Source organism: Vigna radiata, chromosome 10 (genome assembly GCF_000741045.1).
Source record: "Vigna radiata var. radiata cultivar VC1973A chromosome 10, Vradiata_ver6, whole genome shotgun sequence".
In the NCBI taxonomy this organism is placed as follows: Eukaryota; Viridiplantae; Streptophyta; class Magnoliopsida; order Fabales; family Fabaceae; genus Vigna; species Vigna radiata.
The window spans coordinates 17,131,053-17,154,721 of NC_028360.1; the positions used below are offsets into that span (position 1 = coordinate 17,131,053).

The following is a 23,669-nucleotide window of genomic DNA, read 5'->3' on the forward strand; positions in this document are numbered from 1 at the left end:
TATGGCTGCTTAATAAACATATCTTAGCTTATAAATTAGTTTAAGCCTTATAAAATGGTTTGTTTTGAAAATAATTTCTTTACTTTATTTATATTTTAGTTTGTAATTTTTTAGTTTTTATTCTTTATATTTTAATATATTCTTTATTTTTTATTTTTTTTACTTATTATTATCTATAAATTTTACCCAATCAAAACTGAAAATAAAATCAACAAAATAATAGTTTAAATTGAAAATAAAATAATTCAAATTTGGGAAAAATAAAACTTAAATTTAATTAATACTTAATAAATCAATTAGAAATAAAAATATTCATCTAAATAAAAAAATATATATATTAAACTTTTAGAATGTAATGGTCTAACAAGCACAGTTGGATTCCAGATGGTTAAAAGTGAAAAGGAATCTTTCACCTAAAATAAAAAGATTCCTCATACCTATTTAAACCTTTCTCATAACACTCAATTAAGAGGAGTGTTGGTACCATATTCTTCCTCATACAAACTCTTTTATTAATTAAAATTTATTATAAGTGAGATTCGTTAAAAAATAGTAAAACCCATGTAATTTTGTGAATTCTAATAAATTTCAACAAATAATATATAGCATAAATGTGACGGAAAAAATGAGTTATTACTTTATTAGTACTATTATTTTCCTCTTGAAAAGAATTGGTACCACACTTTCTTACACATAATTTATTATTAGTCAATTTTTAAATCAGAAAAAAAAAACTCATTACATAAAAACTGAGAGCCACATATATTTGTAATTTTCAAATTAATTCGAAAAGTATGGTACTTCTATTTCACTTTTCAACCGGTAATAAGCGACATTGATTACCAATACAGGGCTTGAAGCCCAAGACTTGTGAGTGGCTCGGCCCAAACCAGCCCAGCCCACAAGTGTCTTCTTCTCTCTCTTGTTTGTCATTAAAAATAACCTATAATTCGAAACCAAACACGCATCTATTTGCATCTCTCAGCACAAAGAACACAGAAGGAAAGAAAGGGAAAAAGTGTGAACTTAAAAATGGTTGTGGAAGATTCACAAAAATCAACTATCACCGATGACCAAAACCCTAGCAGGGTCGACAACGACGACGACGATCTCGAAGATGGGGAGATCCTCGAAGATGCCGACGACGCTGCCTCCGCTGCCTCCAAGCCTCCGTCCGCACTCCTCCGCAACCCCCACCCTCTCGAGAATTCCTGGACCTTCTGGTTCGACAGCCCTTCTGCCAAGTCCAAACAAGCCGCATGGGGCAGTTCCATCCGACCCATATACACCTTCGCCACCGTCGAAGAGTTTTGGAGGTCAAGCTTTGATCTTTTCCCTTCCCCTTCGTTCCCCCAATTTCCCTCCCTCTGGGTCTTAACCTAATTGCTTCTTTCTTGATTCTTGCAAAAGCTAACCCTTGTTTTTTTTTTTACATGAAAATTGTTCAGCATTTACAATAACATTCACCACCCGAGCAAGTTGGGTGTGTGGGCAGACTTTCACTGCTTCAAGTATAAGATCGAGCCTAAATGGGAGGACCCTATCTGCGCGAATGGTGGAAAATGGACCATGACTTTTCAAAGAGGAAAATCTGATACTAGTTGGCTATATACGGTATTGTTTTACATTAGCCTCTCTTTTTTATACCAAAAGGCTCATTTGTTTGTGGAATGTAACTTGTGAATTTAATCAGCATGTGTTACTGTTGTCACGAATTGTCATGTATGGCTAGTCTAAAACTCGTAATTGAAATTATTTTCTTATTGTTTAATACCGGAGAATGTTTTGTAGGGATAGGGTTTGGATTTTATATTCTATTAGTGAATTGGATGATACAAGAAATGAACCAATCTTAACGGATGTTTGAGTGAAAAAAAAAAAATTGCATTGAGTAGTGTATGTAAAAAACTAATAGTGCTTTTGTTTTCTCTGTTCTTGTTGCCTCTAGTTGTTGGCAATGATTGGAGAACAGTTTGATCACGGAGATGAAATTTGTGGAGCTGTCGTGAATGTCAGAAGTAGGCAAGATAAAATTTCTATTTGGACTAAGAATGCTTCGAATGAAGCTGCTCAGGTGACTTTTTTTACCTATTTATTTTGCTTTGTTTGTCTTTCCCTTTATTGTCTGTGGTTCTGCAAGTTGGGAGGGAGATATAGCTAATCTTAATTAAACCCTCGTGCTATGTCAGAATTATCGAGGAATGTTTATTAGACATACCACATCTAATTTACTCTTGAATTCTCCAAGATGACTTTCTGTGATTACACTGAATAACAGTAACTTTGGAAAACTACATATGTTATATTTGTTCTCATTACGAGTGAGTGTCTTTGGTGACTGTCTAAACCCTGCTTTACTTATGTTCGTTCTCATTAGGAGTGAGGATCTTTGGTGACTGTCTAAACCTTAAATCTTCTCTCGAATTCTTGTGGTAACTTGAGGAGTATCGAACATTTTTCCTCTTGCAGATGAGCATTGGAAAGCAGTGGAAGGAGTTTCTTGATTACAATGAGACAATAGGCTTTATATTTCATGTGAGTGGAAAGCTATCTATGTTTATCTAATCCCAAATTAGTTTAATCTGTTTAGTATTTTGGGTTTTTATTTGTGTTGCCCTGTGATCTCCAGGAGGATGCAAAGAAGCATGAGAGGAGTGCTAAAAATAAATACGTGATATGAAGTGTATAGCGTATTGAAAGGTGGGTGGCAAATTAAGGATGCGGTACATTTCTTGCATGAAGAGTTGGCATTTAGATGCTCAGTCTTTCCTCCTGCCTGTAGCTGAGCTGAATTCTAAGCCCTTTTGGTCTCTTATATCTTTGTAGTACTTTCCTATTTGTTGTGCTCGGAGAATATTTCCTACTGAAGATGTTTCATCATCAATAATATAGTGATTAGGGTATAAATGTACCATTAGTTAGAAAATTGAACCAAACTTGCATCCTTGGATTGATATGAAGATTCTCCTTCAAACGACCAGAAAGTGTATATTGTGTCGATGATCCAAAAATCTAACACTTTTTGGTACATCTATCTAATTCGTTGTGGTTGCAATATCAGAAGTTATACTGAGTGGAACAGTAGTAGATGAGGAAAATGCGTAAGGCGTTACATGTTTTTCTTTTTTTACACTCATAAAAGTTTAACAATAATTACAACCAAGACATTTTCATTTAGTAATATTATAAGATTATAATATTAAAAAAAAAATGGCAGTAAAAGTAAATTTGTAAGCAATTCCAAGGTGCACTTTTATTAACTAAAAAATCAGCAGCTAAAACCGCGGTGCAAAAGAAGTATAAATGCAAGATTTCTCAGATTGAAATACTAACTTTAAATGATTAAATGTAAAAAATTTGCTTGATTGATTTGAAATAGTAAATTAACATAGTCTTAGAATAATTACTACAAAACATCTCTTAGATTTTCTAAAAGCTTCAGGTAATACACTTAATCTTGTGTTCAAAATACCTTATAGAACTAATACATTCATATGAATGTTTGCAAGTCATGTTAATATACGTGTTTTAATGTGAAGCTTTGATATGCTTCAGTCCAAGTAATTTTCAATAAACTAAAATTAACTATTTTCATAAATTTATTGGTCAAAATAGTTATACTCTTTTTCAAAATTTAACTTGTGAAAAAACTATTCCACCAGGTAATTTTTCTTTCGTATAACTTACAAAATAGCTTTCACAAATTAACATACCAAGAAATTTAAAACAACTATAACTTACAAAGAAGTTTTTTCGTAACTTATTCTTAGTTTTATACCGAAACTCAATGACTAAAATAATTTTCACAGAAATAGTTATAAAAATTTATCCATACTCATCCATGATTTAATACTTTGCAAAAAAATTATACATAATAATAATATCTAAGTAATATTATAGCCCTGGTATATTATTAAAAATTTACTAAAAAAAAATTGACCTTGTATGTTCAAAGTTTTCTTAAAAATAAAAAACAAAACAATGAATACATACCGGTATAGTACACACATAAACAAAACATTTCAGCAATTACTTAATCAAGAGTATCGTTTTTTTGGATATTAATCTAAATATTTACATTTAATAGAGACACGTATAAAGAGGCCTTCTACGTATGTTCAAATGAATGATTTAAGATTGTGAACAAAATTGCTAGCGTGCAGTTCACCTTATTCCCCCAGATAAGGGTAGTAAGGCAGTTATACTCAAAAAGGCAGTAAGAGCATTTACAATAATGGTCTATTCCCTGTCTAATATAAACACTTAGAGTTGGTAGAGAAAGGTATTAAACTGCATCAGTTAAAAATTTCCCCTTCTTCTCTGGCTCCGTTCAGAAACTCCTCATCTTCTACGATATACTCTTCTTTCATAAATAAACCAAGCCGCTCCAATGGATTCTCAAACTGAGGTTTATCCCATGTGTCCAAAGCAACTTTGTAGCCATTTCTGCCGCCCATCGCCTTATAAGAAAGCGTGCATCCGCTCAAACTTTCCAGTTCTCTTATAATCTCCATATTATGTTCTATATCAACAGTTCTTTTCATCTACAAAACACGTCAAATTAAATACTCGATCAATTAAATAATCACGGAAAATTTAACTTCCAACCAATTATAAATAATGAATAAAACCTTTTCTATTGCAACTCGTGCAGCTTCTCTTTCCTTTTCTCTTCGCCGCCTTGACTCTTCCTCAGCCCTTGTTCTTGCAGCAGCCTCAGCAGTTTTGATTTGAGCTTCGATTCTGGCTCTTTCTGTTAAGCATGCAACATACAATGAATTAGATGAGCAAATGGTTGCTTTCAGAATACAGATGACAAATACATACATATAAATTACACAAAACACATTTTTATACAGAAAAAGTACACGGAAAAAAAGGGACATGGACACGATTTCACAATAGAGCCTTCAAAGTTCAAAACAGTACAGATGCTTCTACCAAAAAATTTTCTATGTCCAAAGAAATTTAAATAATATACTACACTCACCTTCACGCTGAATCCTTTCCAATCTCTCCTTTTCCAGCTGCATCTTTTTAGGATTACCTTTATCACCCTAATAAACAAAATAATAAAAATTAGAAAACAAGACGACATTCAAAAGTATCCTTTACTGAGGAAAGAGGAGAAAGTTCAGGTATCAAGACACAAGCCTTACATGCTCAAGAAGGGTCTTTTGCTGAGCTTTCAAAATGGTATCTGCAAAGCGGCTTTTAAGCATAGCAGCACGAAGAGCCTTTTTAGGAGAAAGCTGGACAGGCAAAATAGACGTGCTCCAAACTAAAGCAACAAACAGACATTAGCATCATATCAATTCAAATACAAAGGTAGCAGCAGCTAACTTGATAGGAAGCGAGGTGCTGACCTTCCCCAGAAGAGGCATCAGTGGTAAAAGTTACATGCTTAGAACTAGGGCAAATATGTTCACTGTCCAAGGAACTAACAGTCCCTACGTAAAATATCAAAATCAACAATATGAAATCAGCATGCATGGAAAAAATACAAGAACTAATTATTAGAAGTCATAAATGATTATCACCATCAGAATCCGATTTCTTCTCCACGGGTGAGGAACCCTTAGTCAGGCAATCCTGGAAATAGACAAAAGGTTTCTCTAAGATTTGCATGTAAAAAAGATTTCTCAAACCTATTTTGACTAATATATGGATAATATTTTTAGTACCTGTCTCAACGTATCAGCACCAGACGCAGTTAGGTCCCTTCCTTCTGATCCTTCAGATGATATATCTAAATCAGTAAAAAGATACAAGTCAATAAGGAAACATGTGGCGCATCAGATAAGCAGCCAGTAGATTGTCTAACTACCTGATGACACTTGTGTTGAGTTGCTTTGAATTACACAATGGCAGTTGGTATCACCACAAGTGCTACACTTGCATGTGACAGGGCATGCAGTAGAACATGCCTTTAGCGAGCCAGCAGACTGTTCTCTATCACGGTTACCTTTTCTGCCTATAGAATACACAGTTATTAGCTCCTTTCCAGAGCCAAAAACCTTCACAGTACTCTTAAAGCATCATACCTTTGTGCAAGTCTTTCTCCATAAACTTGCAAGGAATCTGTGATAATTTAGGTGCCTCCCCCTACAAGTTAAACATTTCCAATATAACACATTGAAAAAATAACACCAGAGAAACAAAAGAAACATGAGACATACAAATGTACAACAGAAAAATATTGTATCGCTGAATATTACATTTACACTAGCATTTTTGGAGGCCGGTGATATACTCTTGTGAATTCCTTTCTTTTCAGATACGTGTGTCTTTTTAGGCCAGGAATCCTTATTTCTGGAATGCATTATGTCAAGACTTCTTCCGCTAGTTTCCTTGATTGTTTCAGTCTCGCTTCTACTGCGTTCATCTTCACACTTCAATTTCCTAATCAGATCTTTCCATTTTCTCTCAAATATTTCCCATAGATCCTTTGCCATCACATGGACATCATTACCGGGAGGATTGTATGTCATTGCATTTGAGAAAGTCAGTCTGACATCATCTGCAAACTCCTCAGTGCCCGAATAATAGTTTGTCTCCAACTTAGCTTTAATTGTTCCAAAATCCATTGGACTTTTTATGATGTTAAAATAGTCTGGAATATTCAAAGCCACAGGGTCTACTGGCTTGCTAAACACCCAACCATATCGATGAGTTATTAAACTCTTCAGTATTGTAGAACACAGAACTGACCCTTTTCGATCAACCCTCTGTCTTTTCACCTTTTGGCCCTCATTACTATCTGGTTGTCCCCTCTTGTGGGAATTCAGCCCAGACGATTTTCCATTCGAAATAAAACTCCTTCTTTCATCAGTGTGAGACACTTCCCGTCCAAACTCGCGTTTAGCCCCAACATCAACGTCCATCCTTTTTGTTGGGAACTTGATCTTCACTCTAGCACTAGGTGCTATAATTTCAGTGGTAATCATGCTGATGGAATAAAAGCTGAGAATTCTAACCTCTGGGACAAAGGTGCGGCGTCCTTCAAGAAGGCAATGCTCCAAATTGGAAAGACAAATCACCTGGATTCCCAGATAACTTAATAAGAAAAGTGGAAATCGTAGAGGAAATATGGTATATAGCGTATTGTCCAAAAATTAATAAATTACAAAATACAGATAGACCATGCACCGCAGGTTGTTGAAGGAGAAAATCGTTCACGGTAATCAAACAATTTTCCCGACCCAAAATTTAAAAGAATTGGATCGACACTATTGTAATTCGCGAAAAAACTAAAAGAAAAACGAAGACAGTAATTCAGACGTGAATAACAACAACCCACTCTATTCACGTCAAATAAAATTAAAAAATAAAATAAAAATAGCAGCATCCTATAAGGTTCTTCAAATCGACAAACCGAACCAAAACTCCACTGAATAAACAACAACGCGCGGAATTACACCAAGCTTTGGACTGAATCCAAATTATGATTGGAAACGAACGTACCTGAATTGCATGAGAGAGAAAAAGAGAGTGGGCTGGGAAGCCCCTCTCGCAGATCGACGCGAAGAGGGAGATGAGTCGCGCTGCCAAAACCACAGTTTGCGATGAGTGTGGGTAGCAGTGTGGTTTCTAGGGTTTTTGGTAATCGACGAGTCGTCTTGACTTTTTATTTTCCCTTTTATTTATTTATAGATACGGCTCTTGTTTTACCTCGTGGGCTTTAGTCCGCCTTTTTTCTTTTCCTATTTACTATTATTATTTCAGAAGGAAAAAGGAAATCAAATAACAAAGATTACTATTGTGATGTGATTCATGAGCAACGAAATATCTATCAAGAATATTTATTTTTTTAATTCAGGAAATATCTGATACATTTTTTATCTATAACACAATATCAGAGATTTATTTAGATTTTAAACCGGGATATATTATACAGCGTGGAGTGATGTCATTAATAATTAGGTACGAATTTGGGCTTCCTCGGCCCGTCTCAAATTCTTGCTGCCAGTCTGGCAAATTGCAAAATAATCGCGACACATTTATATGGCGCTTTTTCATTTGTGACACGTTATAAAATAGACACCTCCATGTTTCTTATTATTCTTAAAATTACTACTATAAGAAAATCAATAATTCATTATTACTTTTATCAAGGTAATACTGGAGATAAAATTAACTTTGCTTGCATAATATCATAAAGAATGAATGGAACTATTCCTCTTAATCCCTAATTTTTCATCTGAAAACTCTATTTATAGCTTTTACATGATGGTCGTCAGTTCTAAATAAAGAATTAAAATAAATAAAAAATGGATTATATGCAAGGAAGCACGTTCGAATTCCTTCATGTAAGAATCATCACATCTGATAAAGTAATTAGAAAAAAAATCAAGAATCATCAAAAGAAAAAAAAAATATAGATTAACACAAATCATCAAAATCAAAGAAGTCACTAAAAACAAAAACAAGAATGATAAAATTTTACTTATATATTTTTTTATTCTTTTAATTAACCTTTTCATAAATGTTTATTCAAGTTTATTTTTTATCTAACTATTTTTTCGTAATTATTTTATTTATTTAGTTGAAAAGAAAATAAATAAAATAAAAAAGTACAAAAAAAAATGTGTATTAAAATAATAATAATAATAATAGAATAAAGGTAGACTTAATAAAATGAAAGAAAATTAAAGAAGATGACATGGAGGAAATTTTTTTTATTTTTTTTAATTTTAACTGTGCAAAAAAAATAATTTTCAAATGCAAAATATCAATCGTGATAAAAATCAAATAAAAAAATAACATATAGGAGACCAAAAAATGACGATGACGTAAAAAAAAATAAAATAAGAATAAAATTAAATTAAATTTATGATGAGTGAGTGGAGTATAATGTAATTAGAAGTTAGAAGATAACTATTGTGTCAATGGAGATAATGATCTATGAAAGAAAAAATATTTTTTTTTTATTTATTCGGACAAAATTAAGTATTGACGATATTAAATAAAAAATATATATTGACAAATTAATGCAAAATCAACTCATGTATTCAGAAAATATTATACAAAACACCACCTACATCACTACGTTCAAAATGTTAAAAAATCTAAACTTTACACCCAATAACAATTCTTAAATCATTAAAAATTAAAAAGCTGATAACAACTCAAACTAAACGAATAAAAAGAAGAAAGTCAAATTAGCGTAATATTCTTAGAAAAGTACTACTAATTCAATCTAATATTCATAGAAGAGTACTAGAAAGAGTAATAATAATTATACTCACAGGTGGTTCGCTTTTTTGGTGGTGTGAATATATTATTTGTCCTGTCCTTTTTTTTGTTTGATTTTCAATTGAGATTTTACGTCATTTCTACATGGGTAAGTATTATAATTCTAATATATACAATCACATAAACATGATATAGGAATGAATCATACTTTATTAAATTCGTTATAAATTTAACAGTTGGGCTTAAATCGATGACATTCGTCGAAATTTCATACCTATTGAATCGGAGTTTCCCTCACATCATACCCGATGTACTAATGTAATGTGACAATTATGAATTAGTTTTCAACTTTAATCATACTTTCCGGATGTAATAACAATTATGAATTAGTTTTCAACTTCCACGGTGCTTTTTTAATGTAATGACAATTATGAGTTAATTAACATATTTTTTTACCAAGTATTGCCTCTTCACCAAAAGCAAATATATATGCTGCATTTCAGTTGTCTCTCTTTATCTTGGCCAAGCTTATATTGTCCAGTTTTTTGTTTGTCGAGCACGTGTAGTTAAGCTCATGTGGTCAAACTCACGTGATTGATGTGTGATTCAGTTCGTGTTTGACCATGTAATTAGAAAAAAACTAGTATGCAGATAGATAGAGACAAATTAATGATCTATGAAATGAAAAATATTTATTTTTTATTTATTTGGACAAAATTAGGTGTTGTTGACAATGTTGAGTAAAAAATATATATTAATAAGTTAATGCATAATCAACTCATGTATGTAGGTAATAATGATCATATTTTTAACCAACTCCATCACCAACAACTCAAAATTTGTAAAATTCTTACAACATAATTACGTGGACACCAAGGATTAAATAACAAGTATCGTATAGTTGTACTTTTGCGGTGAGTAACAAGGAAAACAATTTTTAATTGAAAAAAATATTCATTGATAAATTAATGCATGGTTACAATACGCAAAGAAAGGAATCCAAAAATTATAAACAGAACAAAAAAAACCCAAAAAAGCAAGCGAACAAAAACAACCCAAAAACCTCGACCAAAAAACAAAAAACTACAGCACCCACCTACAACGCTACCATGAAACATTACACAAAAAAGAAGTGCATGTCAAAAAATCAAAACTTTACATCCAACAACAACTGCTAAATCAATAAAAAAAAATGAAAAATGTGATAACAACTCCAACAAGAAGAAGAAAGTCAAATCAAAACCTCAACAACCAACCGCAATAACCCACGTGAATGGTGGTTCAATACTCCAATGGTGGTTCGACAAACAATGCACCTCTGCCACACTCTGGCTAATAAAGAACAAGAACCACCAAGAAGCGAACAACGATGCTTCAATGGTGGTTCCTCTAACTAAACAAAAATCGCTACACCCACGACCAAAACCTTGTTCGAGAGACGATAAGCACCTTCTAAATCATTGTTATAGTTAATCACTTAAACATTATTGACATTTCAACGGTAACAAGCATTACTTTCTCCACTTTACTTGTCTCAGCTACCCTAGCTTGCTTAAATGAGTTTTTGAGGGGAGAAATAACTCTACTCATACAAGGTTAGCGCAATACTCTTAGAAGAGTACTACTAATTAAACCTAATATTTTTAGAAGAGTACTAGAAAGAGTAATGATAGTTATACTAATAGGTGGTTCATTTTTGGGTGATGGGATGACATTATTTGTTCTACCCATTTTTTTGTTTGATTTTCAATTGAGATTCGACATCATTTCTATATGGGAAACATTTTGTTGGAATGAATCATACTTTATTCGATTCTTTATGAATTTGTTAGCAGTTGGGCTTGTACTTGTGACATCTTTCAAAATTTCATACTTATCAAATTAGTTTTTTCCTTTCCTCTTACCTGATGTACTAATGTAATATGATAATTATGAATTAATTTCCAACTTTTTTTCGTAGTTTTATGATGTAATAACAATTATGAATTAGTTTCCAACTTTTATGATGTAATGACAATTATGAATTAGTTAGCTTACTTTTTACCAAATATTGCCTCTTTGCCAAAAATAATATATATATATATATATATATATATATATATATATATATATTGCAAAAAATTTACTTGTCTCTATTTATCCTAACCAAGCTTATATGGGCCAACTATGTGTTCCTCAAGCTTGTGTAGTCAAACTTGTATGATTTAATTTGTGTGTGATCGATTCTACTTGTTGAGAGTTACAACAAACATTTAGAAGTAAATTAGAATAAAATAAAAATCATTAATAAAAAAATATAGATTAACAAAGATCATCAAAATCAAAGAAAACATTATAACAAAATGATATATTTTTTACTTATATATATATATATATATATATATATATATATATATATATATTATTTTTTAATTATTTTTTATTAAAGTTTACTTTTCTAACTATTTTATTCGTAACTCTTTTATTCATTTAAAATAAAAGAAAATAAATAAAACAACATAAGTGAAATAAAGGTGTATAAAAAATAAAAATAAAATAAAGGCAGGCATAATAAAATGTAAATTAAAGAAAATTAAAGAAGATGGCATATAAACATTAGGGGAAAATTGTTTTGAATTTTTTAATTTGGATTGTCCAAACAAAATTAATTTTCAAATCCAAAATATCAATCATGCCAAAAGTCAAATAAAAAAAAATAAAACATAAGATGACAGACAAATGACAGTGACGTATAAAAAAACAAAATAAGAATAAAATAAAATGAAATTTATGATAGGTGAGTACATGTAATTAGATAAAAATTCTTATGTAAATGGAGATAAATTAGTGAACTATGAAATGAAAAATATTTTATTTGTTTAGACAAGATTAGATGTTAACAATGTTAAAAAAAGTTATTTATTGACAAATTAATATATAACTAACTCCATTACTAACTCACCAAAATCTATGAAACTCTTATTGCACTATTGTTAGGCACTAAAGATCAAATTATCCTACTTCTCTATTATAAAAACAGTTATGAATTAGTTTCCAATTTTTATTATATTTTTTAAATATCATTGACAACTATTTATCAAGTATTGCCTCTTCACCATCAAATGCTTAATATTATTAGTAAAAGTGTTATTTTTATTTAATTTTCTTTTGTCACATTATTGTAGATGACTTTTAATATATTTTTCTATTTCTTTCAGCTGAACCAGGTTATCATATCAGATGATTACTCAAACGTCTAGACGATAGGATTGTGCAGTTTTCACTTCATAGTTACTTGAATTTAACTTTAGTACAGAACTTTACTCAAAACCTGTATCCTATTCATAACTATCCGTGATTCATATGACCACCACATTGAGAACACTTTTACTCCTATTAGTATAAAAACTTCTAAATTAATTTTGTTATAACTTACTTGACTTTTAGGGAACAATTAGTCGAAAATTCATTACAACAAAATTATTATTAATATTATTATGATTATCATTAAAATAAAATTGGGTTTCGTCAATGTTTTTGGTTTTGTAAATAGTAATGTTATGGTGATGTAATTATTAGATAAGGCAGGAGAAACAACATTAGAATGTAGAAAATAAAAAGTATGTAGGTTTCATCCACACATGCAAATGCTTACTTGAAGATTAAAAAATGGTTTATTCCTAAGAGTGCGTGTCTAATATGCAAGGTAAGTAAGAAGTAGCTAGAAAGAGTGACTCCTAGAGCGCAATCGACAAATAAATCACCATAAAATGAAAGAATGTGGTGGAGGATCAGGGGCCATCAAAACCATATCACAATATAATATCTCTCAATCATTTTCCCAAACTTTTCAAATAACTTTTATACTATTTTCAAATCTACCTTTCCAATAATCCTACCAAGTACCCCGCACGAAACTTCCTCTTTCTATCCAAACGACAAATTGTCCAAATGGATAATTCCAGAATCATCCTTTTCATTTTTTTGAACTTCCTTCCTGCCTCTTTGACCCAACTTTCTTTCACTCAAAAATAAATTAAACCAGGATAAAGATAGTCACCAGCAATTCCCATTTTCCACATACTTTGCAATCTGATTTCAATCATTAAGTGCTAATAAACTTCGCCTTAATGATTTCATACCATTCTACAACATCCACTGATTTATCGTGTAATAAACAAAACTCGATCAACGTCACTATCTTATTTCTTATTGTTGATTTCAATATTTGTCTTTACAATAATCTCTTCACTATACCACTCTCTATCTGCCACTTTAATTACCAAATTATGGTTTAATCGTTAATACATGAACAGACAATTACTTTTTCTATTTTCAAAAGTGTCGTACTAGGGTTCGGATAGGTCAAACCTATTCAATAGTATTTTTCTTTAGCAAATTTAAACAAATACACTCACAAAAAGCATTTATTGCATATTTTCATAATATGAACTTTATATCTATACGCTAAAAGTTTTAAAAAATTAATTAAACGTCAAGAGTAAAACGACAAGAAGCACTGAGGTTGACATTGTATCTAGACGTAGTTTACAAATTCGTACATTGTTCGTTCGTATTGTTTTCGGTGTACTTATATCGTACTCAATTTTAATTTTTACTTCTCATTCAACTAAAAAAATATGATACACGATAAAACAATTCATTATTACTTTACATTAATTTATTCAAAATTTATATTCAAGGGAAAAAACTTACACATAAGTCTTCTCCAATGAGACAAATGATACGCAGATGAGAAGAAAAAATAGAATATTGGTAAGGTGTACGTGGAATGCCAAATTAAGTTCTCAAGCATTCTATTTTGTCCTCACATTATTAAAATACTAAGAATATACTTTTGTCATTGTGTGGAAAAGGAGACAACTAAATTTGTACCCCTATCTTTTTCATGCGTATTTTCTCACAATTAAAACCCATGTTACTATATTGATTTCCTTTTCAAAGAGCGCACCCATGTGTGTACATTTTCAAATACATAAATTAAAAAATATATTTAAAAAACTTTGCTCACCATAAGAGCTAGTTAATTAGTTTGCTATAATTAAACAGTTGTTAATTTTTAATTAATGACATTAAACTTTATTGACCATCAACAAGACGTGTTTTTAATTTTTTATTAGTTTTAATCCTCTGAATTTATTTTTGCTTTAGTGCATTTATTATTTTAAGTTTAGTTCATATTGTACTTGAACAGTCAAAGTATTGTCAATAATCAAGGTAATATTACAGAATATTCGTTACAAAAGATAAAGTTAGACTCCCATAAATATAAGACTTTAAAAGAATATAAGACAGACAGACAAAAAAAAAAAACCTAGAAAACATTTTAAATTAATTTTCATAAAAACAGCCAAATCAAACTTATTTTTATAAGAACGGTCAAAAGAAGCACAGTAAATAACCTTTAAATAGTTTGACAAAAATTTACAAGTAACAATTTTCTTAAAACTATATTACACATATAAGTAAAATTTTAATTATTTTTATCTCAATAAATTATATAGCCTCAAAAATTATTTTTAAATGTCAGTAGTAGAACTAAACGATACTGATTTATTTTGCAATTAGCGTGAACATTGATTTACTTTATTTATAAACGAGGCTGAAAAGAATATTAAATATATTTGAACTATGTATTAAATAGTCTTTCTTTCAATGTATAATCCAATGAACAAAATATTTTGAATTTCTTAACCGATCGATTATGAAGAACCTCTTGCAATTCTTCGCTCTTGTAATTTAATTAGTCCCTCATTAATCAATCTGCTGGATTAATTAGTTATTCGCAAAGTGAATTACATAACCAAAAGTTTATTAAGATAATGTGTTTATAAACTAAATTATTTCCCTCTTTTTATAATTTTCCTTCTTAGCTGTCTTCTCATGTGATTATTAAAAGTTTTCATTTTAATGGCAAAACACCCAACACATGAAAACCATGAGTGTTTCAAAAGAAGGAAAAAAAACCTTCCTTTTGAATTTATCTTGAATCAGAAAAAGAAAAAAATGATCCAGAAGTGGGTGCACTGCGCACACCTTAGAACATCCAACACGCAGAAGCAAGCAATTCCCCAAGAAAACCGAATGCCATGAAATTAAATAATAAAGCATAATTAAAATCTGTGAATCAATTTATTTTATTTCTAAATTCAAATGTTTTCCTGTTACAAACAATTAAGGAGATTCCAAAAAAGATCTCAAGCTAACCCAATTAATCAACCAATCAATAACAAAGCAATTGTTTTTGCTTTCAATTTCTCCAGCTTCTTCTAATGTCAGGCTTCCAGAAACCCAGTCAACCTGAGGATCGAATTTCTGACCTGACTCAAATCTCTTCCCTTCAAAGTCCTCCCGTTCCCGGTGCAGACCGAGAATGCCATTTTCCCAGCCACCCTCTGGCGAACGATCTCATGCGGCGGCCTCATTTCCTCCAACTCTTCCTCCTCAATGGAATCCCACCGCCGAACCATTCTATCGGGTATATTCACAGGCTTTGAAATTGTGATCCTCTGCGGCGGGGGCAGCGCCACCTTGACTCCTTGGCGGAGGCTGTGGTCTGAGAAAACAACCTCGGATTCCGTGAACTCCTCAGCCATGTCTTATGAATTGTTTTGGGGGTTAAGTAAGGTTTGGGAATGAAACAGTGAAGGTTTGGGGTTTTATTTATAAGAACAGAAAGGGAATCCTTGGAAACGTATTGGGTACACTTAGATTGGTTTGTATTGTCAGATGGCGTCATTATAATTTGTTTCATTCACTGAGTCGGCTCTATTTTGTGAACAAATCCAGCTCTTAATTTTCTTCTCTGTGGGTCCCACTTTTGTTTTCTTCATTTCAATACCATCACATTTCCTTTTCTTGCAATTAACTCCTTCTGTGCCTTCTCTCAGTTAATCCCAATTAAAAATCTCACCTGTTGCCTTCTCTTAATTACACATGTTCAATTTTGTGTCTCTACGTTTCCTAATTCTCTTCATTTTATTTACCCTATTCCATGTTTCCAAATCTAATCAATTTTTTACATTCTTGAGTTTTAATGTTTATCCAAAATAAGATATATTGAATGAATTAAGTCAAAAGTTTATGTTTTTTTAAATGTTAAGCACATGATTTAAATGATTACTGCATCTACTTTGATTTCTGTTACTTTCCAAACACAATGAATTATATACATAAGTTTAAGGCTGTTACCTACACATCTCGTTGACGTATACTATCATAATTGTTTGTTAATTAACTATCTATAACAAAGACCAAGACAGAAGCATAACTGTGATTGCTTACATACGTGGCTACTGCTTCATCCTTATCTAAATAGCCGAAAGTTAAAACCATTTTAACTTAGCGTGTCAAATGATAATAATCTTTGTACAGTGTTTTTCTCTGACAAAGTAAAATTTCTGATAAAAAAGACGTCGAGACAAGATCGTTACTGTTTTTCTCTAATCTATGTGTTGTGGATGTGTATTTCTGTATAATTATTTCCATGACACCTTTCTTATTTTCTGTGTAACCCTTTTCTAATGATGACAACTCAGAAATCAAATCCTTTCAAAGAATTTCCATATATTAAACTGAAATTATTAAATATATATATTTTTATAACATATTTATTTATAAGTGAAACTGAGTTTAACTAATTACATTTTTTTCAGTTATGCTAGACAACAAAAGTGTTTGCGAGAATCTATAACTAGATGATTAATATTTTCAACTATGGGGGATTCTTTTACCATAATATTTAATAATGTTTACTCATACATGAAAGTATCATACAAAAATTTAATGAGGTTAGTTTTAATACAAAGCATTAACATTTTGATAATATTAATTAAGTAAAATTAATATAATGTTTTTAAAATAATATTACAGCGTAATAATAAATATAAAACTGTGAAAAATAAATTATAACTTTTGCTGTTTTTCAATTAACTGGTTTATATATGGTACTTATTTTGTTCAATAAGTTTAATTTTGAAAATTAACTGATAATAATAGGGATTAACTTACATTATTAAAATATCTTCAAGGATAAATATCTACCAACTACCATTTTTCTTAATAAATTATTAATTAAAGAGTGTAAAGTGTTTTTTTTTTTTTGTATTTTTGAGATATTAAGTAAAAGTAATTACATTTAATAAAATATTATGATAATTTCATGAAAAATATTGTGGAAAAAAAAAACATAACTATTGTCCACGGCCATATATTTTTTTCACTATAATTTTGAATGTATTTGACAAATTTTGTTAATTAGTTTATAATATGTTGAATTTCTTATTGGATAAAAAAAATAAAGATGTTATATTATTGGCCAATTACATGATAATACGAAAATGTGGAATAATCATGTAACAAAAGTAAATTAAACTTTATTTCATTATAAACTATTTTAATTGTAAAATTCAGTTGCTAGTAGGCATTTTAATACGATAATGCACGTAATTCTACATTTTATGAACAAAATAATATATTTGTATTTTTTACCGTATTTACAATTATACTGTAATTAAAATTGTGGTGAAGAATTTTATTTTTTTTGTCAGTAATAAATTTTAAATGGAAAATGATGAAAATTTTATCCATACATTATATAAAATATATTTTTAATATTTTCTTCATTAGAAGTGAGAAATATATTGTGGTCATAAAATATGTCTCTGAAAAGGTACTTAACAAGGTGTAAATCAAAAATAAAATGAATAAATTTTTCATCATGGTAAGTATTTGGTCTCTATTAGTATTTAATTTATTTTATTTTATTTTTTATGAAATTTTAATTAAGAGTGTATGTTTCTAATACTGTAAGTGAATTAAGTTTGTAAAAAACAGTTGAGTTTCTTAAAAATATATTAGAAAGTTTTGCTACTACATGTTATCACAAAAATAAGTATAGTTAATTTAACATTTAATCAATCAATTGTATAATTGTTTGTTTGGATATGTAAAAAATTGTCGTTGTTGAAATGTTTACAAATGTAAATGATAGTTTTGAAACATGAATTTTAAAATTAGAAATTTGATGGATTATACAGCTACTAAACATGGTAAATAATTTCTCATGTAACAAATTAGATTCACTAGTAGAATGTGTGATCGAACAAACAAGACTACTTCATTAGAAACAAAGTGTTTATATCCACGTATGCATGGTAGGATGGTCCTATATAGGTGACAAACATGTAATATATATATATATATATATATATATATATTATAGGTGATGTATATTGTGCTTCTTGTAAACTCGTTAGAAGTGTTCCATAAGTAGGTAATAAATGATGTATGAGATAATATTGTGGTATGAATAATCATAAATTAATAAGTACGAAAATCATTATGAGAATAAGATATTATGTTACAAAGTATGTGTAGAATTTTAATGAGTTAGCTATCAATTTTTGTTTATTAAAATAGTTTAAATTTCGCATATGTTGTAACACATTTACATATTTTTATCATATTATGCGTTGGTTTAAGATAATTGGCTGTTCAGGTTTAACATATGATATAACAAGTTATAATAGAAAAATTATACAAAACTATAAAAATATTTTATTTTCTTAAATTCTAAACTCTAAATAAGTCTACTGTGAAAATCAAACTCTAACATGAATGTAGTATTGGTATATATAATTTTATCTTAGATTTTTTATATTAATTTATTGTAATAAAAATAACTTTTGTTTATTGTTATGAATATGTTATTGTTTCTAGAGATAATAAGTTCGCTTATCTTAAACAATAATAATAATAATTTTGAATTATAATTTGTAAATAAAAAATTGGAAGTATCTCATTAAAAATATTAATATTTTAAAAAATAATTATTAACAAGGTTATAGTGATATTGTATATCAGTAACGTAAGTACCAAAATATAGAAAAGTCACAATATTAATACATGAAAAATTATCATTAATATAATCTTTAAGATAGTTATAATACATACAAGTTTACCATATAAAACATTTCCCATTTACACCATTGACACATACACTCAACTTTAGTATGGTATATATTTTTACAATAGGAAAAACATTTTCAGAAGGTTGTTATTTTTACTCCATTTTTGAAACTAAAATAGTTCTAGATAATATTTTGTATTTTTTTAAAAAAGCAGTACTTAATTAAGATGTTTGAACGTATTTAGAAGGCAGTACATATGTGGTCACTATTATTTAGAAATTGAATTATGTTGAACTTTTACTTTATTAATATTGCAAAGAAAAAAAAATTATTGCATTCACTTTCCATGTTTTGGATGTGTATTTCATTTACGATTTTGGATGAGAAAATTATTCCATGGATAGTCCCGAGGTCTTTGTTTTCTTCTTTTCTGTCAAAGTAATGACAAATTTCCTCTATGTGTATTTATGGCAACATTATTGAATACTATGTTGTTCTGTTTGAGATATACATGGTTTGTTTACATAATGGTGTCATTATTTGTTTTTTCAATGACCTTTTTTGTGTTTGGACTTCACGACATTATGTCATCAGTTTGAATCATAATAGTACTGTAATAGTGTTTTCATAATGTAGATTACAGAATAGTCTAGAGCTATGATGGAGGGATGAGATAAAAAAAAGAAGAAAATAAACACTTAAACTACTATACAGTTTTATACTAATTTGATAAAATGGAAATTTTATTGTGTACAAAACAAACATCTATAACCCAATGCTCAATCAACAGTGTGACCATTAGGGTTCCTTTGTGGACAAGGTAAATCACACACTTACATGTTGATATATAGCAATTAAACTTTTGAAAAATAATAATCTTTTATATTAGACTTGAAATGTTCAAAGTATTATTTTAGGTGATGCACGGGCAAACTTAGCGGAAGAAACACCGTTCACATCGAAGTCAACCTTAACCGTGTAAGAAACTGAGAATCGATGTCAAAAGATCCACCTAAGTTAATTGATATTACGTGTACAACTAGGTCTTCGTATTAAATACCGTATAATAATAACATTGTATCAAACTATATTACACAATGCACTAAAAATAGCGCATGTTGCGGTTTATAACATATAAAATCCCACAAGCATTTGGAAAGTTTATTTGAGTTATCTTCCTCTTATTAACCGTGATAGATTAGTGATAATGACTGACAACATCATATTTTAGTATAGATATTGAAATGAATTATTTAACGTTGTATTTATTTGCAAATAAAATAAAAAAATTGCAAAGTTTAAATAAGAGAAAAATGAAAAAACAAAATTATGATTAGTTTATGTTATGCATGGTAGCGGCTAAAGCATTGGGAAACACAACAATGATTGAATGAGTAAAAAGCGTGGCTATAAAGCTATCTCTCTGTGTTTTACTACACCTACGCCCGCATTTCAAGCCAAGCCTCTGCAGCTGGGCCCCACGCCTCATCCGCATAATATCTGTCACCTCTGCGTACCAGGATTTCCAACCTCACCGCCCACTAGTATGAGTACACGTGTCTGATGATGATGTCACGGCCCTGTTTTCCATGTGCTGGAAGGGTTGTACTCTCTTCATGATTAATCCTGCTTCCCTGCTACGTTCCCCACGTCGTTTCTTTGTTTTCGTGCAAGTCTCCATAACACTGGCATAATTTTTCTTAACTTTATCTCAATAATTTTATTTTATCTTACTTTTCAGTTTCCTCTCTGTTTGTCGAATATGCCCGTGAAGTCACCTCTCCAAGCAATGTTCTGCTGGTTTTCTTCGGAAGGGTCTTGCTTTGCGATTTCTTCTCCTCATCTACCACAACTTGAGGGAGATAATAATGTCAATCAATTATTTTAATAACACCGTTAAATTAAGGTTTAAACCTTTTTTTATTTCTAAGTTAAGTTTTGATATTCAGTTTAGTTTTAGTTTTTAAAAATATTAACTTTTAGTTTCTATGATATGAAAAATCTATTAAATCAGTCCTGATAACAACACTTAATGAACAATAAATTACAAGTTTTCATATCTAGGTATCCAATATTTTGTGATTTGTTAATGAAAAGTGTTATGAACAACAAATCACTTAATGAAAAACTTGTGATTTGTTAACGAATAGGATTGATTTGATACATTTTTCATATCATAGAAAGTAAAGGTTAACATTTTAAAAAATAGAGACTAAACGGAACATCAAAACTTAATTTAGAGAAAAAAAAGAGTTTAATCCTTAAATTAATATATATAAGTAACAACGACCTTTGTTTAACGTCTCAATTTCTAGGTTAAATTCAACTTAAATTATAAAGTGAATAAATTAGTAAAAAAACATTGGTAATATGTACAAACTATAATAAATTCGCATAACCTGAAAAGAGCATACAAGATACTCAAGTTAGAGTTTCAAAAAAAGTTTTATTTTGTCATCCTGATCATTTTGGTTGTTCTTCAAAGAACGCAACATAAGAAAATTGTGAAGTTGAAGTTCTTTCATTTAAAGAAAAAGAATGAAAAAGGAAAATCATTCTTAGAATGGTGGGGACTGGGAATTGAGACAGAACATAAAAGATTTGCACCCTTTTGTTGTGAATGATTAATGAGGGCATATGATGATTGTCGAAAAAGGCTTATCTGATTATGCATGTGATGGGTATATATTAAAAGTGTATTGTCTAACAGTACGACAATGATTGAAAATGGTGAACATGTGACACTAGTAAATGAAATGGGTTCGCATTCTCTTATGTTTATCGACTGATATACCCAGACATGCTGGGAAAAACTTATCTACAAGGGTTTTTAAGAGTAAAAAATATAAATTTCTTTTTTATCTCTTGATTTAAAATAAATTTATGTGCAAATTAGAATAATAGTTTAGAAAATTAAAAAAAAAACAAAATAGAATATATAAACTAATTTTTTGGGAAAGTCATGAAACATTATTTCAAGTTCTCGTCATTCTAGAATGCTCCTCACTGTTATTAAAAATACAAGACATAAGCATAAATGTAATTCAATTATGCTTTTGGCTTATGCTACTGTAACATTAAGCATGCCAAATCCTTTTGCAATGGAATATATGACCATGATGGTAAAAGATATGTCTGAGAAATCTGGCAGGAAATTTTGCAGTCGAAACTGGTAATGCCTTAATATATCCCTCATGCTTTACGGCGTTTTGAAGTTACACAAAAAATAGTAGAATTCTGTCATGACAGTGCATTGCATTTGAAAACAATTGTTTTTTTAATTATATTTATGGTTTTTGTTATTGTATGTATAAATTATTCCACTGAATTACCTCTAATTTTTATTTAAATGATTTGTCTGGAAAATAACAGTGATATTAAAAAATGGAAATGGAAATCATTTACGAAAACTTTTTTAAGAATAATAAAACTCGCCCACCGTGGGGCTCGAACCCACGACCACAAGGTTAAGAGCCTTGCGCTCTACCAACTGAGCTAGACGGGCTCATGCATATGCAAAAACTATTAGTTACTTTATTCTATATACGCATATTATAACTATTAACTTCTAATTAGAATAATTCACTATATTAATTAACATAAAATAAATGATAAAACTAAATTTCATTTTTCCAATTGATTCATTTATATACTTTAAAATATTTCAATATTAAATTATAATTATATATAACATGTTAACAGTATTGTTTTTGTTGTTTTATTGAGTAGTTTGACACAAAAAAAAGTTTGACTAAATATATTTTCAATATTCATATGGACATCTAAACTCTATAACACTGCACAATGTATTTGAACTGCTAAAACATTCAATCACTTGACATCAGTTTGCGAGATACAAATTCTGAAGTAAAACTCAAGAAATGTGGAGGCCATGCATTTTATAAACTAGCTAGCAAAAATGAGTGTGAAAAATAATAAAGTCTGTAATTTAAAAGAATTTAGTTTGCATGGCAAATTCATGGTCAGATTAAATAGAAATTTTTCTTACAATTTTTATAGGATTAAATATGTTTTTATATTAGTTTATTCTGTGTTTGTTTTTATCTTGATGAAGCTCGTATATAGTTAATTCTATTTATTAGTTGTTGTAACAAACTTGTTTGTCAAATTTTTTCTTACAAGACTTAGAAAGTTGCATTCACAAGAAATGTGAAACCTTGTTTGGCTTGTGTTATAAGTAGGGGTGGACAAATCGAACTGAACTGTACTGCACTGCTAAAAACTGAACTAAACTGAACTGTAAAACAGTTCAGACAAACTGAACTAAACTATATTTTGTTTTATCAAACTGAACCGTACTGAATTGTACTGTACTGCAGTATGAACTGAACTGAACTATCAACTGAACTGTAAACTGCACTAACGAACTATTAACTGAACTATAAACTGAACTAAACTATTAACTGAATTGTAAATTACACTAACTAAACTATTAACTAAATTGTAAACTACACTAATTTTAACTAAATTACAATATAAATTAAACTGAACTAGTAACTATACTAATTTTAAACTGAATTGTACTAATTTTTAAACTAAATA

General features: G+C 29.7%; 3 protein-coding genes and 1 non-coding gene across 5 annotated transcripts; 1 reads left to right on the forward strand and 3 right to left on the reverse strand.

Annotated features, from left to right (window-relative positions):
* Positions 1–952: 952 nt before the first annotated feature.
* LOC106775029 (eukaryotic translation initiation factor 4E-1) lies at positions 953–3,057 on the forward strand. The gene is made up of 5 exons (XM_014662057.2): positions 953–1,316; positions 1,449–1,614; positions 1,949–2,074; positions 2,470–2,535; positions 2,630–3,057. Exons 1-5 carry the CDS (start codon positions 1,033–1,035, stop codon positions 2,678–2,680), a joined length of 693 nt encoding a protein of 230 aa, XP_014517543.1. The 5' UTR covers positions 953–1,032; the 3' UTR covers positions 2,681–3,057.
* A 992-nt stretch (positions 3,058–4,049) lies between these two features.
* On the reverse strand, positions 4,050–7,634 carry LOC106774467 (transcription factor GTE8). Of its 2 annotated transcripts, none has more exons than XM_014661471.2 (11): positions 7,465–7,634; positions 6,219–7,040; positions 6,045–6,105; positions 5,828–5,974; positions 5,685–5,734; positions 5,541–5,592; positions 5,367–5,450; positions 5,160–5,281; positions 4,991–5,057; positions 4,632–4,753; positions 4,050–4,544 (listed from the first exon to the last, which is right to left on the reverse strand). In XM_014661471.2, the coding sequence occupies exons 2-11, from the start codon at positions 6,945–6,947 to the stop codon at positions 4,296–4,298; spliced, it is 1,683 nt and encodes a 560-aa protein (XP_014516957.1). In that variant the 5' UTR covers positions 6,948–7,040; positions 7,465–7,634; the 3' UTR covers positions 4,050–4,295. The 2 variants fall into 2 exon arrangements, with proteins under 2 accessions (XP_014516957.1, XP_014516956.1); XM_014661470.2 differs by having other exon boundaries at positions 5,685–5,749; positions 7,465–7,633.
* A 7,656-nt stretch (positions 7,635–15,290) lies between these two features.
* Positions 15,291–15,877, reverse strand: LOC106775591. Its single transcript, XM_014662738.2, has one exon. It carries the CDS (start codon positions 15,789–15,791, stop codon positions 15,471–15,473), a length of 321 nt encoding a protein of 106 aa, XP_014518224.1. The 5' UTR covers positions 15,792–15,877; the 3' UTR covers positions 15,291–15,470.
* Positions 15,878–22,538: 6,661 nt separating this feature from the next.
* Positions 22,539–22,611, reverse strand: TRNAK-CUU. The gene has a single exon. It is a non-coding gene; the product is annotated as a tRNA-Lys (tRNA).
* Positions 22,612–23,669: the final 1,058 nt, after the last annotated feature.

Excerpts from the sequence above, each read along its gene's own strand:
- LOC106775029 (XM_014662057.2), top strand. The coding sequence starts at position 1,033 with ATGGTTGTGGAAGATTCACAAAAATCAACTATCACCGATGACCAAAAC. Across the intron at positions 1,317-1,448 it reads ACCGTCGAAGAGTTTTGGAG|CATTTACAATAACATTCACC; the intron begins GTCAAGCTTTGA and ends AAAATTGTTCAG. Across the intron at positions 2,536-2,629 it reads CAATAGGCTTTATATTTCAT|GAGGATGCAAAGAAGCATGA; the intron begins GTGAGTGGAAAG and ends TGTGATCTCCAG.
- LOC106774467 (XM_014661470.2), bottom strand. The coding sequence starts at position 6,947 with ATGATTACCACTGAAATTATAGCACCTAGTGCTAGAGTGAAGATCAAG. Across the intron at positions 5,750-5,827 it reads CTCAACACAAGTGTCATCAG|ATATATCATCTGAAGGATCA; the intron begins GTAGTTAGACAA and ends TTACTGATTTAG. Across the intron at positions 5,451-5,540 it reads GAAGAAATCGGATTCTGATG|GGACTGTTAGTTCCTTGGAC; the intron begins GTGATAATCATT and ends TATTTTACGTAG.
- LOC106775591 (XM_014662738.2), bottom strand. The coding sequence starts at position 15,791 with ATGGCTGAGGAGTTCACGGAATCCGAGGTTGTTTTCTCAGACCACAGC.